The sequence below is a fragment of the Schistocerca americana genome, chromosome 1 (assembly GCF_021461395.2).
Source record: "Schistocerca americana isolate TAMUIC-IGC-003095 chromosome 1, iqSchAmer2.1, whole genome shotgun sequence".
NCBI lineage: Eukaryota > Metazoa > Arthropoda > Insecta > Orthoptera > Acrididae > Schistocerca > Schistocerca americana.
Window position 1 is genome coordinate 1,156,331,567 of NC_060119.1, and position 18,144 is coordinate 1,156,349,710.

General features: G+C 41.9%; 1 protein-coding gene across 1 annotated transcript in view; it reads right to left on the reverse strand.

Moving 5' to 3' along the window:
• The window catches only part of LOC124597519 (mite allergen Der f 3-like), a 79,887-nt gene that overhangs the window by 21,847 nt on the left and 39,896 nt on the right, over positions 1-18,144 (reverse strand). Inside the window, exon 6 of the mRNA XM_047135942.1 lies at positions 407-562. Within this exon, the coding sequence (XP_046991898.1) occupies positions 407-562 (156 nt within the window). The remainder of the gene's footprint in view (positions 1-406; positions 563-18,144) is intronic.

Below are 18,144 nucleotides of genomic sequence, written 5' to 3' on the forward strand. Positions count from 1 at the left end.
CAGTTACGACTATTTTACGGCCATTATTCATATGCCATGTAAAACGTGCTGCCAGCAACACACCACTCCTTGCAAACACCGTGTCGTCACAGACACGTCCAAATATGAGGAATCGATTCTGTCATTCTGTCACGTCTCCACTTCACTGAAATGAGAGGGGAGTCATTTGCCAACTTGGTACCAGTTAAAGACTGTCGACAGAGCTCCTAAACTACCAATGATCTGTTTGAGGAATATAGATTACTATTTTTCCCGCTAAGTTTAAATGCTGTGACCGAATCCAACGGTATGGTAAGAAGTCAACCAACAGAGACAAGCTGGTATATTTCTACATCGACCCACGAGCTACCTCGTGTGTGTTCCTCACACACATATACTTTTCGCAATCAGCCTGCTATTTACTTACTTTACAGGAGTCGTAGTTTACATCCTCGAAACGAGCAGTACAGATCTGCGTAGGGTGGACAGCGTAGCCCTGGTTATTCCACACTGCCTCGCATTCCTCTTGGTTTACTATTTGAAGGTCCACTTTGCGCAGCTCGATTGGACTCAGCCCGTGGTACTGTGGAAAAGGAAGAGACTTTCCTTATGCTAGTGCTATGGTGATGTGTTCCAATTTTCAAAACTTACGATTTAACGTATTGAAATATGTGATGTGACTCACATCTAATATCTTCGATATTAGAAGTCCCCTAAATTTTAACACGACAATAATAAATAAATAATAAAAAAATAAATAAATCCCGTCTCAGATTGTTGGATTCTCCATCCTAGGTGGCGGACAGGGGAAAGCCTCCAATATATGGGTAGTACCGAGGAAATAAAATACTCGGGGCGGACCAAATACCAACGCAATTCAAAATTCAGACACGTCTGAGTGAAAATCACCGATACTCTGATCAGCATCTGTTAGCTCAGTGAGCCCGGCTGAAAATATGTTTCAAAGGCCTCAACTACCTTTTGTCCAATCCGGCTCTGGTATGACCAGACCAAACCACTAAAACACAAGCAATCATTAACTGTGCAAGCTAATTCAGCTTTACCCCAGGTGGTACACAATCCATCTATCGACAGACGGCAACTGGACTTTTGGAGTCTAGGGAGTCCAGACAATCACAGCAGATAAAATCTGGTAACTTCCCTACAAGCAGGAAACTTTCATTCGAACACTAAACATCAATACACTTATCCAGACAGTAAAATTACATAATCTTACTAAAGAAATCGACCGACAAAAAATTCTCATACCTGCTCTTCAAGAAGCACGACTCACTAACAATAAAAATACGGCATCATCAAGAGCAAAACACAACAGAAGGTCGCGAAAGGCGCACCAGTCTTCGGAATGGCCTTTCTTGTACACAAATCCATCATCAACTCTGTTAAAGAAATCGCACCCATCAACAATCGACCCATGACCATGAGCATTCAGAGTGCCAATAAAATATATACGATCATTAATACGCATGCGCCCACATACCGAAAAGAAGAAAAATCCCGAAACCGTCGAAAAATTTTGGAACAAGCTCGAAAAAACTATGACCAAAATTAAGCAACACGACGTGAAAATCCTAATGAGAGACTTTAGCGCTCAACTCGATGAAAACACTAACATTAATGGCACACGTCTGACTGACATATGCCAACAATTCAGCCTCAAAGTTATGAGCCACTAACTTCAGAAAACCCCCACAAAAACAGAAAACATGACGATCCCCAATCCAACATGTTGGTGAGTATAAGATCGACCATGTTGCCATCTCCTGCCCCTACTACAGAATCATCCACGACATTCAAGTCAGAAGAGGTGCGAACATCGACTCGGACAACCACCTCCCCTCTCCGAAGAGAGTACAACATAAAAAACCACATATCCAAAAGTTCGATGCATCTAGAATTCGAGAAATAAAGGTCACAGAAGAATGGAAAAAACCGACAAACAACTGGACCGACTTTTGTACAAAATAATCAGAAAAGCCGAATAATTAATACCACTTAAGAAAAAGCCAAAATACCTATGGTGGGATTCCAGCTGCGACCAAGCCATCATCAATCGCCGAATCGCCTTTCAAAAATATAACAGCAACAAATCGCCGGAAACCCTACAACACTTCCTCGATATCCACAAAGAGACAAACAGAACCATCAGCAAAACCAAACGCAACTACATCGCTGAACAGCTCAAATCAGTTGAGGACAACTTCAGAAATTACAGAAGCATAAATTTCTATAGAGCTTTCGCTAACAGAATTAAAGGTTACACACCACAAAATTTGACCTTCAAGAAAAAAGACGGTAAACTCGCACTCACCAGCCAAGAAAACTACAAAGAACTGGCACACTACTTTTCCTACCTTCTTAATTGCCCTGAACCATCCGAAAGATTCCCACACACACACACCCCAAGTCACACGAAACACGACAGCGATCCACCGACACAAGAAGAAATCCGACACCACATCACAAAACTGAAAAACGGAAAGACATCAGGAGAAGATGGAATCACCGCAGAACTACTGAAAAATCTCGGAATACGATCATTACAGAAAATCACACAGATCATTCAAGACATGGCGAAGTGACGAACTCCCAGACGGCTGGAAATGCGCTCTCATCTCACCACTTCACAAAAAAAGAAGACAAATCTGATGTGAATAGCTACAGAGGAATCTCCCTCCTTTCCATTCCTTACAAAGTCCTCTCCGCTTGCCTCTTACAACGCGCACAGGAACAACTCGAAACCCTAATAGTAGGTGAATATCAAGCAGGGTTCGGAACACGCACATCAGGCACCGAACAAATTTTCAACCTGAAGTCTACGCTGAAAATTCGAGCTATACGAATTCTCCCAACGATTTACTCATTTGTCGACTTCAAGGAAGCTTACGAATCTGTCGACCGACAACCCCCGTTTAATATACTCGAAGAAAACAATATGGATCCAAAAACACAACGGCTCATCCAACAAACCCTAACAGACACAACTTCCAAAGTCAAATTCAATGGGGAAATCTCACAACCTTTTTCCATCCGGACTGGCGCCCGGCAGGGCGATGGCCTCTCCCCACTACTTTTCAACATCTTTTTAGACAAAATCACCACATAATGGAAACAAGAACTGAAAAATCGAAACATCTGGAGACCCATCAGGGTAGGAAAAGAAAAGGATAACATTGACGTCACATGTCTAGCCTTCGCTGATGACCTCACGATCCTTTCTGGTGATGAACAAACAGCACTCCATCAGATTGAAGCCCTCAAAGATTGTGCTGAGAAAGTTGAACAAATTTCTTTTTCTAAAATCGAATTCATGGCTACAAAACACATCAAAAAACAAAATGTAAGCACAAAATATGGCACAGTAAATAAGGTTAACCACTTCAAGTACTTAGAAGAAATCATTGAGACTATAGGTACAGAAATATTAGCACAAAAAACGCGGGAATTCAAAATGTGGAAAGCGTATGGGAACAATAAAAATGCATAAACATCAGCACGAAAGTTCGACACTACACGACTGTTACCAAACCTGAAACACTCTACGCCAGCGAGACACTAAACATTAATTACAAAGGAGACTTCGAAAATATCAAAAAGTCTTAAAGAAAATCATTCGTAAAATCCTTCACCCAGAACCCACAGACAAAGGACATCGACTACAATCACACACAGTCACAGAAAAATATTCCAACATCGAAACCGATTTCCGCAAACGACGACTGAAATCCTACTGACACATCATGAGACTAGATGGCAACCGACTAGCAAAGAAAATTTTGACGTACTTACAGAGTTAACGGCCTGGATAAAACATCCAAATTGATTTAAAAAATTCCAAAATTTCACTGAGAGACAGCGGAGATTGAAACGTCTTCAGACATAAATTTCAAGAGACGACAAACCCAAGGTACCTGGAAGAAAGTGATCAGATGAACGTCAAGCTAAGAATAGCGAGATGATGAAACAGTTCTGGAAGAACAAGAAGAATAAGACACAGGTCATTATTTGCTTTATGTGATCTTCTATGTGTCTAAAAAATGTAAATAAATAAATAATGACGGACATTAAGAATTACAGTCTAATTTAAATTAGTTGTCATTTGACATTTAAAGGCTCTCCATAGCGACAGAAAATAGCCTTGAAGGTCTCATTATAGTTTTCATTATAAAACTATTTTCTTTCTTATCTTTTGATACGTAAATTAAATTTCTTGGTGTGATCTATTAACTTTCAGTGTAGTTTTGTTGATCCACCATTAGTTATAAGTATTTTTCTTTTACTTAAACTATCTCTATCTTTAAAAATATTTTGCCTCAGTTGTGTATGTTTTGTGTGCCTTTTGAGGGGAAGTGTTACAAGCGCGTATGCACTTTTATCTTCAAAGACAGTTGGATCTTAATGCATGATACGGTCGCGTGCGTAAATCACGGCATCCGCCATTAATTTCTGGACACCGACCAATAGAATTAAAGAATTGAAGCTGTTTTTTCACTAATGGTCTAAGCTTCGCGACGAGGGCAAATGGAATGTGACAGCAATTCAGGTTATGTTATACGTGAACAGATGTATAATGTAATCCTACAGTGTTTACGGGTTTAGTAACAGAACTGTGTGTGATTTACATGATTTAGTGACTAGCTTGAATCACATTTTCCTCACCCACACAATTCGGAAGTAAAATGGATTCTTCTGGGACGAAATAATCAGACAGAAACTCAGGTTAGGTTGTTTCTAACAAAACTTCATGTAAACACACAGTCTATAATTTCACAAAGTACACCCCTGAGAACCCTTTTGTCCACAAGCCACGCCTGTCTAACTGGGAATGAGGCCACGGCGCGCCATTCTACCTTCCAAGTGATCCTCTGAGCCGGCCGGGGTAGCCGAGCGGTTCTAGGCGCTACACTCTGGACCCACGCTGCTGCTACGGTCGCAGGTTCGAATCCTGCTACGGGCACGGATGTGTGTGATGTCCTTAGGTTAGTTAGGTTTAAGTAGTTCTAAGTTCTAGGGGACTGATCACCTTAGAAGTTAAGTCCCATTTTGATCCTCTGACATTGACGCTATGGCGTGAGTGGAAGACGTGCTAGACCTGTGCATGCCCGTAGTCCCACTGCTAATAATCGGTTCGCCACAGTTCGTGTTGATAAGCCCTATTATCTGTGCTGTTGTAACTGTATGATCTGTCACTGCTGGCCTTACAATGTGACGATCATGTCAGGCGTCTGTGCCACGTGGACACCATAATCTCATCTACGGATGTGAGTATGTTCATGTGACCACTGATGCTAGCGTCGTCCAACTTTGGTGGTAATACTCCGAAAGGAGCATCACGCCACTCGGAAGGCCAAAATTTGACCACTTTCAAATTTGCTCATTTGGCTGTAGGAAGCACGAGTGCGTCTCGGTGGCATGGTTGTATGCTTATCTGACACGCCTACACCATACTGAGCCTTCTGGCTGTCAGCGTTCTTATTAAACGGCAGACACAGATGGCACTCTGCTAACTATGCCACTACATTATCTGTTGCCGGACGACGTCGAAACCATTGTCAGTGCATCCACTATATCCCAGGTGGCATATTCTGCCATTGGATCAAAATCGATGTCGTCTTCCAGGTGCACTAACATTATTTTCCAACAGTGATGGGAAAAAAATCGCAACACCTTGAAGTAATTAACGTAGAGTAATGAAATTTCGGGAATAAATTTGTCTAGGTAATATACCTAATTCATTAACATTGCAAGATCACAGGTTAATGTACGCACGAGATAAGCCGTTACAAATGTGAAGTGACGGTATATTAATAACTGATGTAACCAACCGACTGTTGATTGCAAACATACAAACGTACATGCATTGTGTTGTCAGTTTCTAAGGCGCTGCAGTCTTGGACTGTGCGGCTGGTCCCGGCGGAGGTTCCAGTCCTCCCTCGGGCATGGGCGTGTGTGTTTGTCCTTAGGATAATTTAGGTTAAGTAGTGTGTGCCCTTAGGGACTAATGACCTTAGCAGTTAAGTTCCATAAGATTTCACACACATTTGAACATTTTTTGTTGTTGTCAGTTTGTGGGATGGGGTTCCATGCATTCTGCACTTGGTCGGTCAATGCAGGAGCGGTTATTCCTGTTTGTGGATGACGCTGGTGTTGTTGTCTGATGATGTCTCACTTGTGCTCTATTGGAAACAGATCTGCTGATCATCTTCTACAGAGGGGCAGGGCGTATGACGTCTCTGCACGATGTCAGGAATCGTCTGGAAGCGCTTGTGGCGCTAAGAAAACATGAGTATTAACTGAATCATTTATTTTTGCAACTTTTAGAAAGGATGGTGCACTTTTGGCCGTAGTTTCCTCCTGTCATGGTCACGGACAGACCCTCAGTGTCGGACGCTGCGCCAGTCCTTGTCGTTGTGTACAAGCGAGACGCCGTTCCTCTTGCGTCAATACGGACGCACAGCCCAGCCTCGTAGAGTATGGATAGCTGCTACTGGCTGAGCGAGTGTACTCGACCCCACTTCGTGCCTGTTCTTCACTGGACGGCCCTAACCGCAGTGTGGTGTAGGCGGCAGGCGTTGAACCCAGTACTGCAGGACTGGTAGGCCCGTCACCCGAATGCGCTTTGGCATACCGGACGGTGATACGCCAGGAACCCTGGTTGTCGTCTTCCATCCCACACTCGGAGGGTACAGTACCTGCTACTGCACTGCTGCTGGCAGTTCATCAGGTCACCCATCAGTAGTAGTTGGTGTGACACAGCATGAAGTTCGTCAGTGGAGTTCAACTCTGCGGCACTCCACGCATCTACATCTACATCTACATCCATACTCCGCAAGCCACCTGACTGCGTGTGGCGAAGGGTATCCTGAGTACCTCTATGGGTTCTCCCTTCTATTCCAGTCTCGTATTGTTCGTGGAAAGAAGGATTGTCGGTATGCGTCTGTGTGGGCTCTAATCTCTCTGATTTTATCCTCATGGTCTCTTCGCGAGACATACGTAGGAGGGAGCAATATACTGTTTGACTCTTCGGTGAAGGTATGTTCTCGAAACTTTAACAAAAGCCCGTACTGAGCTACTGAGCGTCTCTCCTGCAGAGTCTTCCACTGGAGTTTATCTGTCATCTCTGTAACGCTTTCGCGATTACTAAATGATCCTGTAACGAAGCGCGCTGCTCTCCGTTGGATCTTCTCTATCTCTTCTATCAACCCTATCTGGTACGGATCCCACACTGCTGAGCAGTATTCCAGCAGTGCGCGAACAAGCGTACTGTAACCTACTTCCTTTGCTTTCGGATTGCATTTCCTTAGGACTCTTCCTATGAATCTCAGTCTGGCATCTGCTTTACCAACGATCAACTTTATATGATCATTCCATTTTAAATCACTCCTAATGCGTACTCCCAGATAATTTATGGAATTAACTGCTTCCAGTTGCTGACCTGCTATATTGTAGCTAAATGATAAAGGATCTTTCTTTCTATGTATTCGCAGCACATTACACTTGTCTACATTGAGATTCAATTGCCATTCCCTGCACCATGCGTCAATTCGCTGCAGATCCTCCTGCATTTCAGTACAATTTTCCATTGTTACAACCTCTCGATACACCACAGCATCATCTGCAAAAAGCCTCAGTGAACTTCCGATGTCATCCACAAGGTCATTTATGTATATTGTGAATAGCAACGGCCCTATGACACTCCCCTGCGGCACACCTGAAATCACTCTTACTTCGGAAGACTTTTCTCCATTGAGAATGACATGCTGCGATCTGTTATCTAGGAACTCTTCAATCCGGTCACACAATTGGTCTGATAGTCAATATGCTCTTACTTTGTTCGTTAAACGACTGTGGGGAACTGTATCGAACGCCTTGCGGAAGTCAAGAAACACGGCATCTACCTGCGAACCCGTGTCTATGGCCCTCTGAGTCTCGTGGTCGAATAGCGCGAGCTGGGTTTCACACGACCGTCTTTTTCGAAACCCACGCTGATTCCTACAGAGTAGATTTCTAGTCTCCAGAAAAGTCATTATACTCGAACATAATAGGTGTTCCAAAATTCTACAACTGATCGACGTTAGAGATATAGGTCTATAGTTTTGCACATCTGTTCGACGTCCCTTCTTGAAAACGGGGATGACCTGTGCCCTTTCCCAATACTTTGGAACGCTACGCTCTTCTAGAGACCTACGCATGGCTGGTACTGTGCTAGTTGATCTAAACTATTCATTTAAGTGGTGTATATTATAAAATGCTGGCAGCCGCATCAATACGCACTCTAGCGAACACATTAGACGACGCAAGAGTAGAGGTAGAGACATTACATGAGCCAATACACCATGCTGATCATGCGCACTTGAGTTCAACATTAGAAAGCCCACAGAAAATTCTCGTAGCATTACAACAAGCACAAAGAGACTTTTTCGAGAAGTTGCAGCATATCTTACCAATAACAAGTAGGAATAAGCTGTATTTTATCTTATATTTATTATGGAAGAAACCACTGAATTAAATTTCCAGTAATAGGAAATAATTGCACAATACCAATGTTACACGGTACATCCATATCCGATAAAGTGGAGTCCAATTCAGAAATGGGTACAGTTCAAACACCAGAAATGTTATCGGTTTCTAAGAAAAGAGATGCTCATGTTGTCATGTGCGTAGCAGATTTCAACGATTGCTTTCAGGAAAGAATTATTATTTGTTCAGCAAGGGCGATACAAACGAACCAAAAGTCATGTGAAATGCGATTGTTTTTAGGAAAGCTAGAGGCGGCAGAGTGGGAGATAAAAGTTTCAGCGCCACAAACCGAATTCCAAAGAATCGGAGACCACTAGCTTTATTCCATGTTTGCGTCAGAAACAGTAATGATTACTTGTTACGAAAATTGAAGACCTACAGGAATTATGCGACTAGAATTACAAGGTAACGGATTGATAATAAATGGGACTAGATGCGAGGTAGCAGGAAGACAGTTTCACCTTCCAGCTACCATTATGGGTACAACACTAATTAACGTGTCCAGAACGACGTTCTATTCGCCAGAGAGAGCCCTTCAGATTACATCCCACCAAAACCTAACGCTTATAGACAACTCGTTGGATTCAACTTTGTTACACACGATGGACAACTTGACAAATTCCGGGAGTCAGCAAATCTGAGGAAACCAAATATTGCAGAATGTGAAACGGTATCATGAAAAGCATAGGAATAAGACAGTTATTTACAGTTTTTCATCCATGAGCGTAATCCGGGTTCTGATATTTATTTGTTCAATGTACTTCTGTCTCAAACGTAAGATGGTACACTTGTAACGCCGGAAATGCATATCCTCCTATTTCCATCTATTGTACCATAATTTTTTCCTTATGTTGTTACCTGAATATATAACATTTCTGTGTCTTTGTATATTGTAATTGTTTTACTATTTGTATATATATATATTTATGCATTTATGTCGATGTATAATTGGTTTGTTTCGTAAATATTATTTGTATTTTTACGCTCGGTCTTGCCTAGGGAAAACTGCTATCGAACGATTACATCGATAGGTCGTGTGAAGAATCAAAGTGTGTGGGATCTTTGGTAGTGTGAACTCTGCCGCGTGGAGCGCGGGCAGAGAGAGAGTCTGGCTGGAGTAGCGAGTGGAGTAGGTGTGTAGTGTGAAGCTCCCGCGAGTTGCCGCGCTTTCGGGGTTTGGCAGCATGTCATTGCGCTCGACTTGCGATGATAGTTTCTGACATGGTGTCGCGGACGGGAAGCATTAGCTGGCGCACATCAAGAGCCCGTTTCGTCTGGTGACCGTGTCGAGAAGAAGGCGCGCCAACATCCAGCTTCTGCAACAGCGACGGCCGACAATGAGTGACTGTCGCCACATCCTCGATCGACGGCTTCAAACCTTCAATCAACCAACAAGGAAGACTGGAAGCACGTAAAGTTTTAGAACTGTATGGCAGACCTCAGCTTTTCTAACTTTTAAAATTGTTGCATCACAAAATTACAGCTACTTAGCATGAACCTTTGTTGCTCATTGTCCCAACTGCATTACCAAGCAGGGTGCCTTCCTTTTCCGAAATGAACCCGAGTGTCGTTGAAATTCAAACGCCAGCATAATTCCATTTCAGTGCTTTAATTTCAAAGTTCACTTAAAGTATTCATAGCTGGCTACAATACTTAGATTACACAAGCACAAATTAAGAGTGCTAGTTTTGTTACCATATTTTAGCTTACATGTGACTGCAGCTCAGCTTGGTACGTACTAAATTTTATTATTGTTTATTGTTCATAATCATTTAATTCAAGTTCAAAGCTAAATCTCTTATTTCTAAATTGCGTAGATTCAAGTAGCTTTTGAAATGATTGTTGAGGTAGTCCAAGACTAACTGTATTTTGCTGAATTTCGATGTGCTTCAGAAAGAAAGTTCACTATTAACTTCAGTCACTAAATTAACTTTCAGTTTTCCGGTTTTATTAATTCTTTTGCTAAATTAAGTCAGAGTGCAGCGAAAGTTATTACTTCTGACAAACTTTCAGTTTTCACACTACACGTGTCAACCTTCAGTTGCCACGCTTCTAGTGCTAATTATATGTGTAATTACCTTTCTTTTTCAGTTACTATAGTAATTGTCCTTAGGACTGGCGACCGTAATTTCCCCCAAATCTCAAATATCTAATTACCGCTAGTTAATTGTTAACGTAACGGCCGCACATTTACTTTCTTCATTAACTTTACCCCTTTTCAAAATTAATTTCCACCAGTTTCATTTGCATTTTTCCTTTCATTTAGATGTAACCCTTTCCTCCCTCTTTACCGACAGGTTAACTTCGGTGACGATTGCTTTTCCCAAATTTCCATTAGGTACACGCGGTTTAATTTTTCACTGTCATTAAGGTCGATAAGTGAGGGGGAGGTTACACGTGGCGACCTGGTGACAGGACAATCTTCAGATTTGAGGTTGTTCTGGACACGAATTTTGCATTGTGCAAATCTAGTAACAAAGTACTGGTTACGAAATGGTCGATACGTCAGCGAGAATATTAGTGTGAGGAATCCTAATTAGATTTAAGATTTGGCATTTATATTGAAAAATATTAAAATGAGTGAAGGCAACAATTGCCAAAATTTGGTAGACTTGGATACGGAACAATCGATCGAACAGTGGGAAACGTGCACCGCGGTACCCATTGTTCAGGGGCAGGCGGCTAGCATGAAAGACGCGACCGCCGAAACGCAACAAAGAGCAGAAATGGAATTCCGAACTTTAGAAATTGTTTCGGAATCGGAAGTGAAAATCAAATCTGAATCCCTTGATGACGAATACGGGGGGACAATTAAAGAGGAAGCCGCTGCGGAAGTAAAACCGGTAGTTTCCGGGAATTTAACTGATTTATTTAATGTTTTGATTAACGAAATCAAGAGTCAATCGGCAGAAATTAAAGCTCTGTCTGCCAAGCAAGACGATCAGGCTGCCAAGCAAGAAGCTCAGGCTGCCAAGCAAGTAGCTCAGTCTGAAAAAATTGAACGAATGCTAGACAATCAGAACAAAGCTATTAATGTTGTTAACAACAATGTTGAAGTTGTTAACACAAAAGTTGATAAAATCAAAGACGATATTGTCGTGATTAATACCGAAATCGGTAATCTTAAACAGGAAATGATAGGCGTTCAGGCGGAAATTGCGAGCATAAATACTCGTTTTGATTCCGAAATTAGCAGAATCGAGAAAAGTGTAGGAGACGCAGTTGCTCCGATCATCGAGAATAAGGTGACGCAACAAATTCAATTAGTGAGAAAAGAGGATCAACAGAAGGTGGAAACTTTAAAGGCTTTAGTATCCGAAGTAGATACCAAAGTGACGAAGCAGGCTAATACCTGCGAAGAGAAAAAGAGGGAAGTGGAAACGCTTGCGACAACCACTTGCCAAGTGATTACGAGGGTGTCGGAATTAGAAAGGAAACTTGACGAAAAACAGAGCTATGTGCCAATCTGTGCACATAGTTCGGAGTTGTTGACGAAAGAGGAGCGGTTCGACCCCTTGAAAAAAGGCGGTATACACCAGACGGATTTCATTAAAAATTGTGAAAGAGTTTTACCCAGATCATGGACTAATGAGAGAAAAATTAATGCGGTTATTGATGTGTTGGCTGGTGATGCCAAGCGTTGGGGCTTAAACCTCAACATTACGAACCTGACTTTTGACGAGTTTAAAAATTTGTTTCTGGCTGAATACTGGTCAGAGCAAAAACAACAAACTGCCTGGCGCGAATTTGTCGTATCGAGGCCTTTCGATGCGAATTCGCGCGGCTCGATGAAGGAGTTTTGTGAGGGCTGGATCCGCAAGTTGGAATATTTGCGTGATCGCCGCACGGAATCCGAAATAGTCTGGGAACTCTACAAGAAGCTTCCAGATGATACAAAACGCTACGTAGGAAGCAATTACAGGACAATCAATGATTTCCTGGAAAGAGTTGAGGACGAGGACAATTGGCGCAATAATCGCGACAGTGGTAGAGGCCGTGGTAACAACAATGGGTACCACAACTACGATAACCATGGGAATAATGCATACCGCAACCATGGCAGCAATAACAATAATTGTTCGGACCGTAATAACAATCGGTACAATGCAAATAATAACAGGAATAACGGAAACCAGTATCATACTAGCGTGATACGGGCTTCGCGCAATAGTAATAACGTCAGAGGGTGTGATAAGCCGCCTCAGCAGCATCCGGAGAGCGTATCTGCTGGGACGAGACAGGGAAACCATTAGCCGCGCCGGTGAGGGGCCGACCCGGCGTGGAGAAGTTTTGGCGGCCCAATAACAGCAGAAAACCGAGGTGTCGTCGTTATGAAAATTCCGTATGGAATAATCAACGGCGGGAGAGTGTGCCAGTGTTAGGAGAAAGGAGTGCGCCCACAAGTAGTAGATCAGCTGTATACACGGCAGTAGAAGGTACATTCACTGTCAGTGAGAACAATTTAAGTAGTGTTCCGGACATCGATTATAAGGTGCCAGCTGTAATACCCACAGCGGAACTGGAGATTGAGTTTAAGAATGATTCGCAATTGTTGAGAGAAGATCAGATGTCGGATAAAACGTCCGTCGTCGAGCGAGGGGATGCAGAGAGGGATGAGGTCTGGTTAAGGCAGTTCGGTCTCTTATACGACGAACTAAGAGATTATAGGGGCCTGTATGGGAGAAGTGGTTATGGGGAGCGCGGGCAGGATTTGCCGCGTCTCGTCCCACAGGAAGATAGTAGTTGTGGAGTGACAGAAAGTTCTGGCCCTAACCGGCAGACTTTACTAGAAATAGTTGATGTTAATGGGGAGCACGAGCAAGATGCGTCGTGTTTCGTCCCGCAGGAGTTGAATGTTGAAGTAGTAACGGAAAGTTCTGGCCCTAACCGGCAGACTTTACCGAAAGTTGTAGTGGTAGAAGTAGCCGACCCATCCGACGCGAACATCCAGTTTAAACATTGCGACAGTATTAAGGAGAAAGATTACGAAAATTTTACTGATAGCCGGACACGATTGGTAGAAAAGCACGTACATTACAGCGTGTGTGAGGTTAGAGCTGACGTTATGCGGTCAGACGGTAGCAGTGTGGGTTGCGCAGATCCAGAGGAAGTAATTTCAGATGCTACTGGGCACATTCCTCCAGGTAGATTGGCAGATGAGATCAATCTGGCCAAAGAGGAATCAACAAAGGTGACAATTGGAGGCCAGTAAACCGGTCACAAAACAGATTTTTGTCAACTTCGAGATATGTGGGGCACGATTTGAGCAAGAGTTTGTCGTCGTGCCAGACTTAACTACGGAAGTAATTATCGGGTTAGATTGGCTATTAAAGTACCGTGCAGTGATTAATTGCGAAAGCAAAACTTTGACATGTACGTCCCAAGATAAAACAATAGTAGTTAGTTTTGACGAGGCAGGAGACGGTGTGCATAGGCAATACCAGCCTATACACATTGTTAACTGGCTGGATGACATGGACGCAGGAATGAATTTGAACTACTGTAACGTGAGGAATCTCAGCATTGACAATAGAGTAGAAAGTGATTTGGAAAGTATTGTAGACGGTGTGTCAAACGTAACACACGAACAAAGACGAGGCCTGTATGAAGTAATGATGAGGAATAAGAGTGTGTTTTCAGACAAACCGGGACTAGTGGAAGAGAGAATCAAATTCCCTCCACGGATTGACGTTAGTATTGGTGTGAAAAAGGATCGTTTACGAGAAGTAATGAAGCTAAAAGCCGATGCTCGCATACGTTGTCATGACGCTAAAGCGCGTTTTGATAAGTTTGCAATCGGAGACTTAGTACTTGTAAAAGCTCATGAGAAATCGAGCGAGATAGACAATGAAATCTCTAAATTTAAGTTTGTTTATAATGGACCATATAAAGTCATTGGTATACCTCACACAAATGCTTATTGCTTAGAGTATCCAAGCTCTGGAAAACTATTAGGTATACGGAACATTGTAGACTTGAAATTGTACCAACCTAGGATTGATTAATACCACGGAAGGGTAATTTGTACAGTATGTAAATATAGAGTGTAAGATTTAAGGTTTGCTAGATTGCCATGCTTTTTCCTGACCAAGAGGACATTAAAGAAGTTGTAATTAATAAGTAATTAATTTTACTAAATGATTTAAAAGAGAGTGATTATTTGTCAGTTGAAAAATCCAAGCTGCTAGTTTGAGTTTTCAGCTGAGTCACAGTAGATTAAGGAATGTAAATATGATTTTGTAACTAGCTGTAAGATTTCATGAATATGTGTTTTACTAGTCACTGCCGATGTACTTAGACGCTATTTTAAGTTTCAGGCTAGTACATGCGTGTGATGATGGACAGTGTTGAGTTATCCACTGTGATAGTATTGATGGACTCCTTGAGATTACTCGGGAGTGAGGTTTTCCGAAAGAATTCAGTGAAACGGACATTCTGGAGATGCCGTTACACAGGGCGAGTGAGATCAAGCGTGCCGCACAGGCGGGCGCAACAATACTGGCGAGGCGGAGTCGCTGTCGGCTCTTGTGCCACTGTCGGCATTCTTTGTACTTGCGAGTACGGAAGGCGGAGTTGTTTTTCTTCCCGGACAGCTGATGTGAAAGAATTCTGCTGTCAATATTTATGTTTTTTCGATCTGATGTGTATTATTTTCTTGTTTACCGTTTAAGTGGACTCTCATGGCGAGAGTATTAATTATGAAAAGGTTACATAAAAATGTGTATAATATGTAATTAATAATTAATTTGCGTATTTTGATCTACCTGATTTTATGGCCATGTACTCTGCTTAATTTTGTAAATAGTAGTACGTTTCTTGATACTGTTAAGAATTTTGACGATTTTAGAATAGCTAAACCATTTTCTATGCTTTCTATGAATTTTAATATGTTGTCAACCTGTTTTATTTTGTGCAAGATGACAGAGTGGAATAAGATTAGGAGTGTCTCCACTCAATTATTATGGTCCAAAAATTGGTTTATGGTTAATTAAACGAATGCTAAAATTTGTTGATGTTTTGAGCATATGCATTTCCGCTGTTTCTTTTTTGGGACATTTTCTGAGTCTGTTTAGGTTACACGAACATCCTCAGACAATGTGGGGCACGTGTAACGCCGGAAATGCATATCCTCCTATTTCCATCTATTGTACCATAATTTTTTCCTTATGTTGTTACCTGAATATATAACATTTCTGTGTCTTTGTATATTGTAATTGTTTTACTATTTGTATATATATATATTTATGCATTTATGTCGATGTATAATTGGTTTGTTTCGTAAATATTATTTGTATTTTTACGCTCGGTCTTGCCTAGGGAAAACTGCTATCGAACGATTACATCGATAGGTCGTGTGAAGAATCAAAGTGTGTGGGATCTTTGGTAGTGTGAACTCTGCCGCGTGGAGCGCGGGCAGAGAGAGAGTCTGGCTGGAGTAGCGAGTGGAGTAGGTGTGTAGTGTGAAGCTCCCGCGAGTTGCCGCGCTTTCGGGGTTTGGCAGCATGTCATTGCGCTCGACTTGCGATGATAGTTTCTGACATGGTGTCGCGGACGGGAAGCATTAGCTGGCGCACATCAAGAGCCCGTTTCGTCTGGTGACCGTGTCGAGAAGAAGGCGCGCCAACATCCAGCTTCTGCAACAGCGACGGCCGACAATGAGTGACTGTCGCCACATCCTCGATCGACGGCTTCAAACCTTCAATCAACCAACAAGGAAGACTGGAAGCACGTAAAGTTTTAGAACTGTATGGCAGACCTCAGCTTTTCTAACTTTTAAAATTGTTGCATCACAAAATTACAGCTACTTAGCATGAACCTTTGTTGCTCATTGTCCCAACTGCATTACCAAGCAGGGTGCCTTCCTTTTCCGAAATGAACCCGAGTGTCGTTGAAATTCAAACGCCAGCATAATTCCATTTCAGTGCTTTAATTTCAAAGTTCACTTAAAGTATTCATAGCTGGCTACAATACTTAGATTACACAAGCACAAATTAAGAGTGCTAGTTTTGTTACCATATTTTAGCTTACATGTGACTGCAGCTCAGCTTGGTACGTACTAAATTTTACTATTGTTTATTGTTCATAATCATTTAATTCAAGTTCAAAGCTAAATCTCTTATTTCTAAATTGCGTAGATTCAAGTAGCTTTTGAAATGATTGTTGAGGTAGTCCAAGACTAACTGTATTTTGCTGAATTTCGATGTGCTTCAGAAAGAAAGTTCACTATTAACTTCAGTCACTAAATTAACTTTCAGTTTTCCGGTTTTATTAATTCTTTTGCTAAATTAAGTCAGAGTGCAGCGAAAGTTATTACTTCTGACAAACTTTCAGTTTTCACACTACACGTGTCAACCTTCAGTTGCCACGCTTCTAGTGCTAATTATATGTGTAATTACCTTTCTTTTTCAGTTACTATAGTAATTGTCCTTAGGACTGGCGACCGTAATTTCCCCCAAATCTCAAATATCTAATTACCGCTAGTTAATTGTTAACGTAACGGCCGCACATTTACTTTCTTCATTAACTTTACCCCTTTTCAAAATTAATTTCCACCAGTTTCATTTGCATTTTTCCTTTCATTTAGATGTAACCCTTTCCTCCCTCTTTACCGACAGGTTAACTTCGGTGACGATTGCTTTTCCCAAATTTCCATTAGGTACACGCGGTTTAATTTTTCACTGTCATTAAGGTCGATAAGTGAGGGGGAGGTTACACGTGGCGACCTGGTGACAGGACAATCTTCAGATTTGAGGTTGTTCTGGACACGAATTTTGCATTGTGCAAATCTAGTAACAAAGTACTGGTTACGAAATGGTCGATACGTCAGCGAGAATATTAGTGTGAGGAATCCTAATTAGATTTAAGATTTGGCATTTATATTGAAAAATATTAAAATGAGTGAAGGCAACAATTGCCAAAATTTGGTAGACTTGGATACGGAACAATCGATCGAACAGTGGGAAACGTGCACCGCGGTACCCATTGTTCAGGGGCAGGCGGCTAGCATGAAAGACGCGACCGCCGAAACGCAACAAAGAGCAGAAATGGAATTCCGAACTTTAGAAATTGTTTCGGAATCGGAAGTGAAAATCAAATCTGAATCCCTTGATGACGAATACGGGGGGACAATTAAAGAGGAAGCCGCTGCGGAAGTAAAACCGGTAGTTTCCGGGAATTTAACTGATTTATTTAATGTTTTGATTAACGAAATCAAGAGTCAATCGGCAGAAATTAAAGCTCTGTCTGCCAAGCAAGACGATCAGGCTGCCAAGCAAGAAGCTCAGGCTGCCAAGCAAGTAGCTCAGTCTGAAAAAATTGAACGAATGCTAGACAATCAGAACAAAGCTATTAATGTTGTTAACAACAATGTTGAAGTTGTTAACACAAAAGTTGATAAAATCAAAGACGATATTGTCGTGATTAATACCGAAATCGGTAATCTTAAACAGGAAATGATAGGCGTTCAGGCGGAAATTGCGAGCATAAATACTCGTTTTGATTCCGAAATTAGCAGAATCGAGAAAAGTGTAGGAGACGCAGTTGCTCCGATCATCGAGAATAAGGTGACGCAACAAATTCAATTAGTGAGAAAAGAGGATCAACAGAAGGTGGAAACTTTAAAGG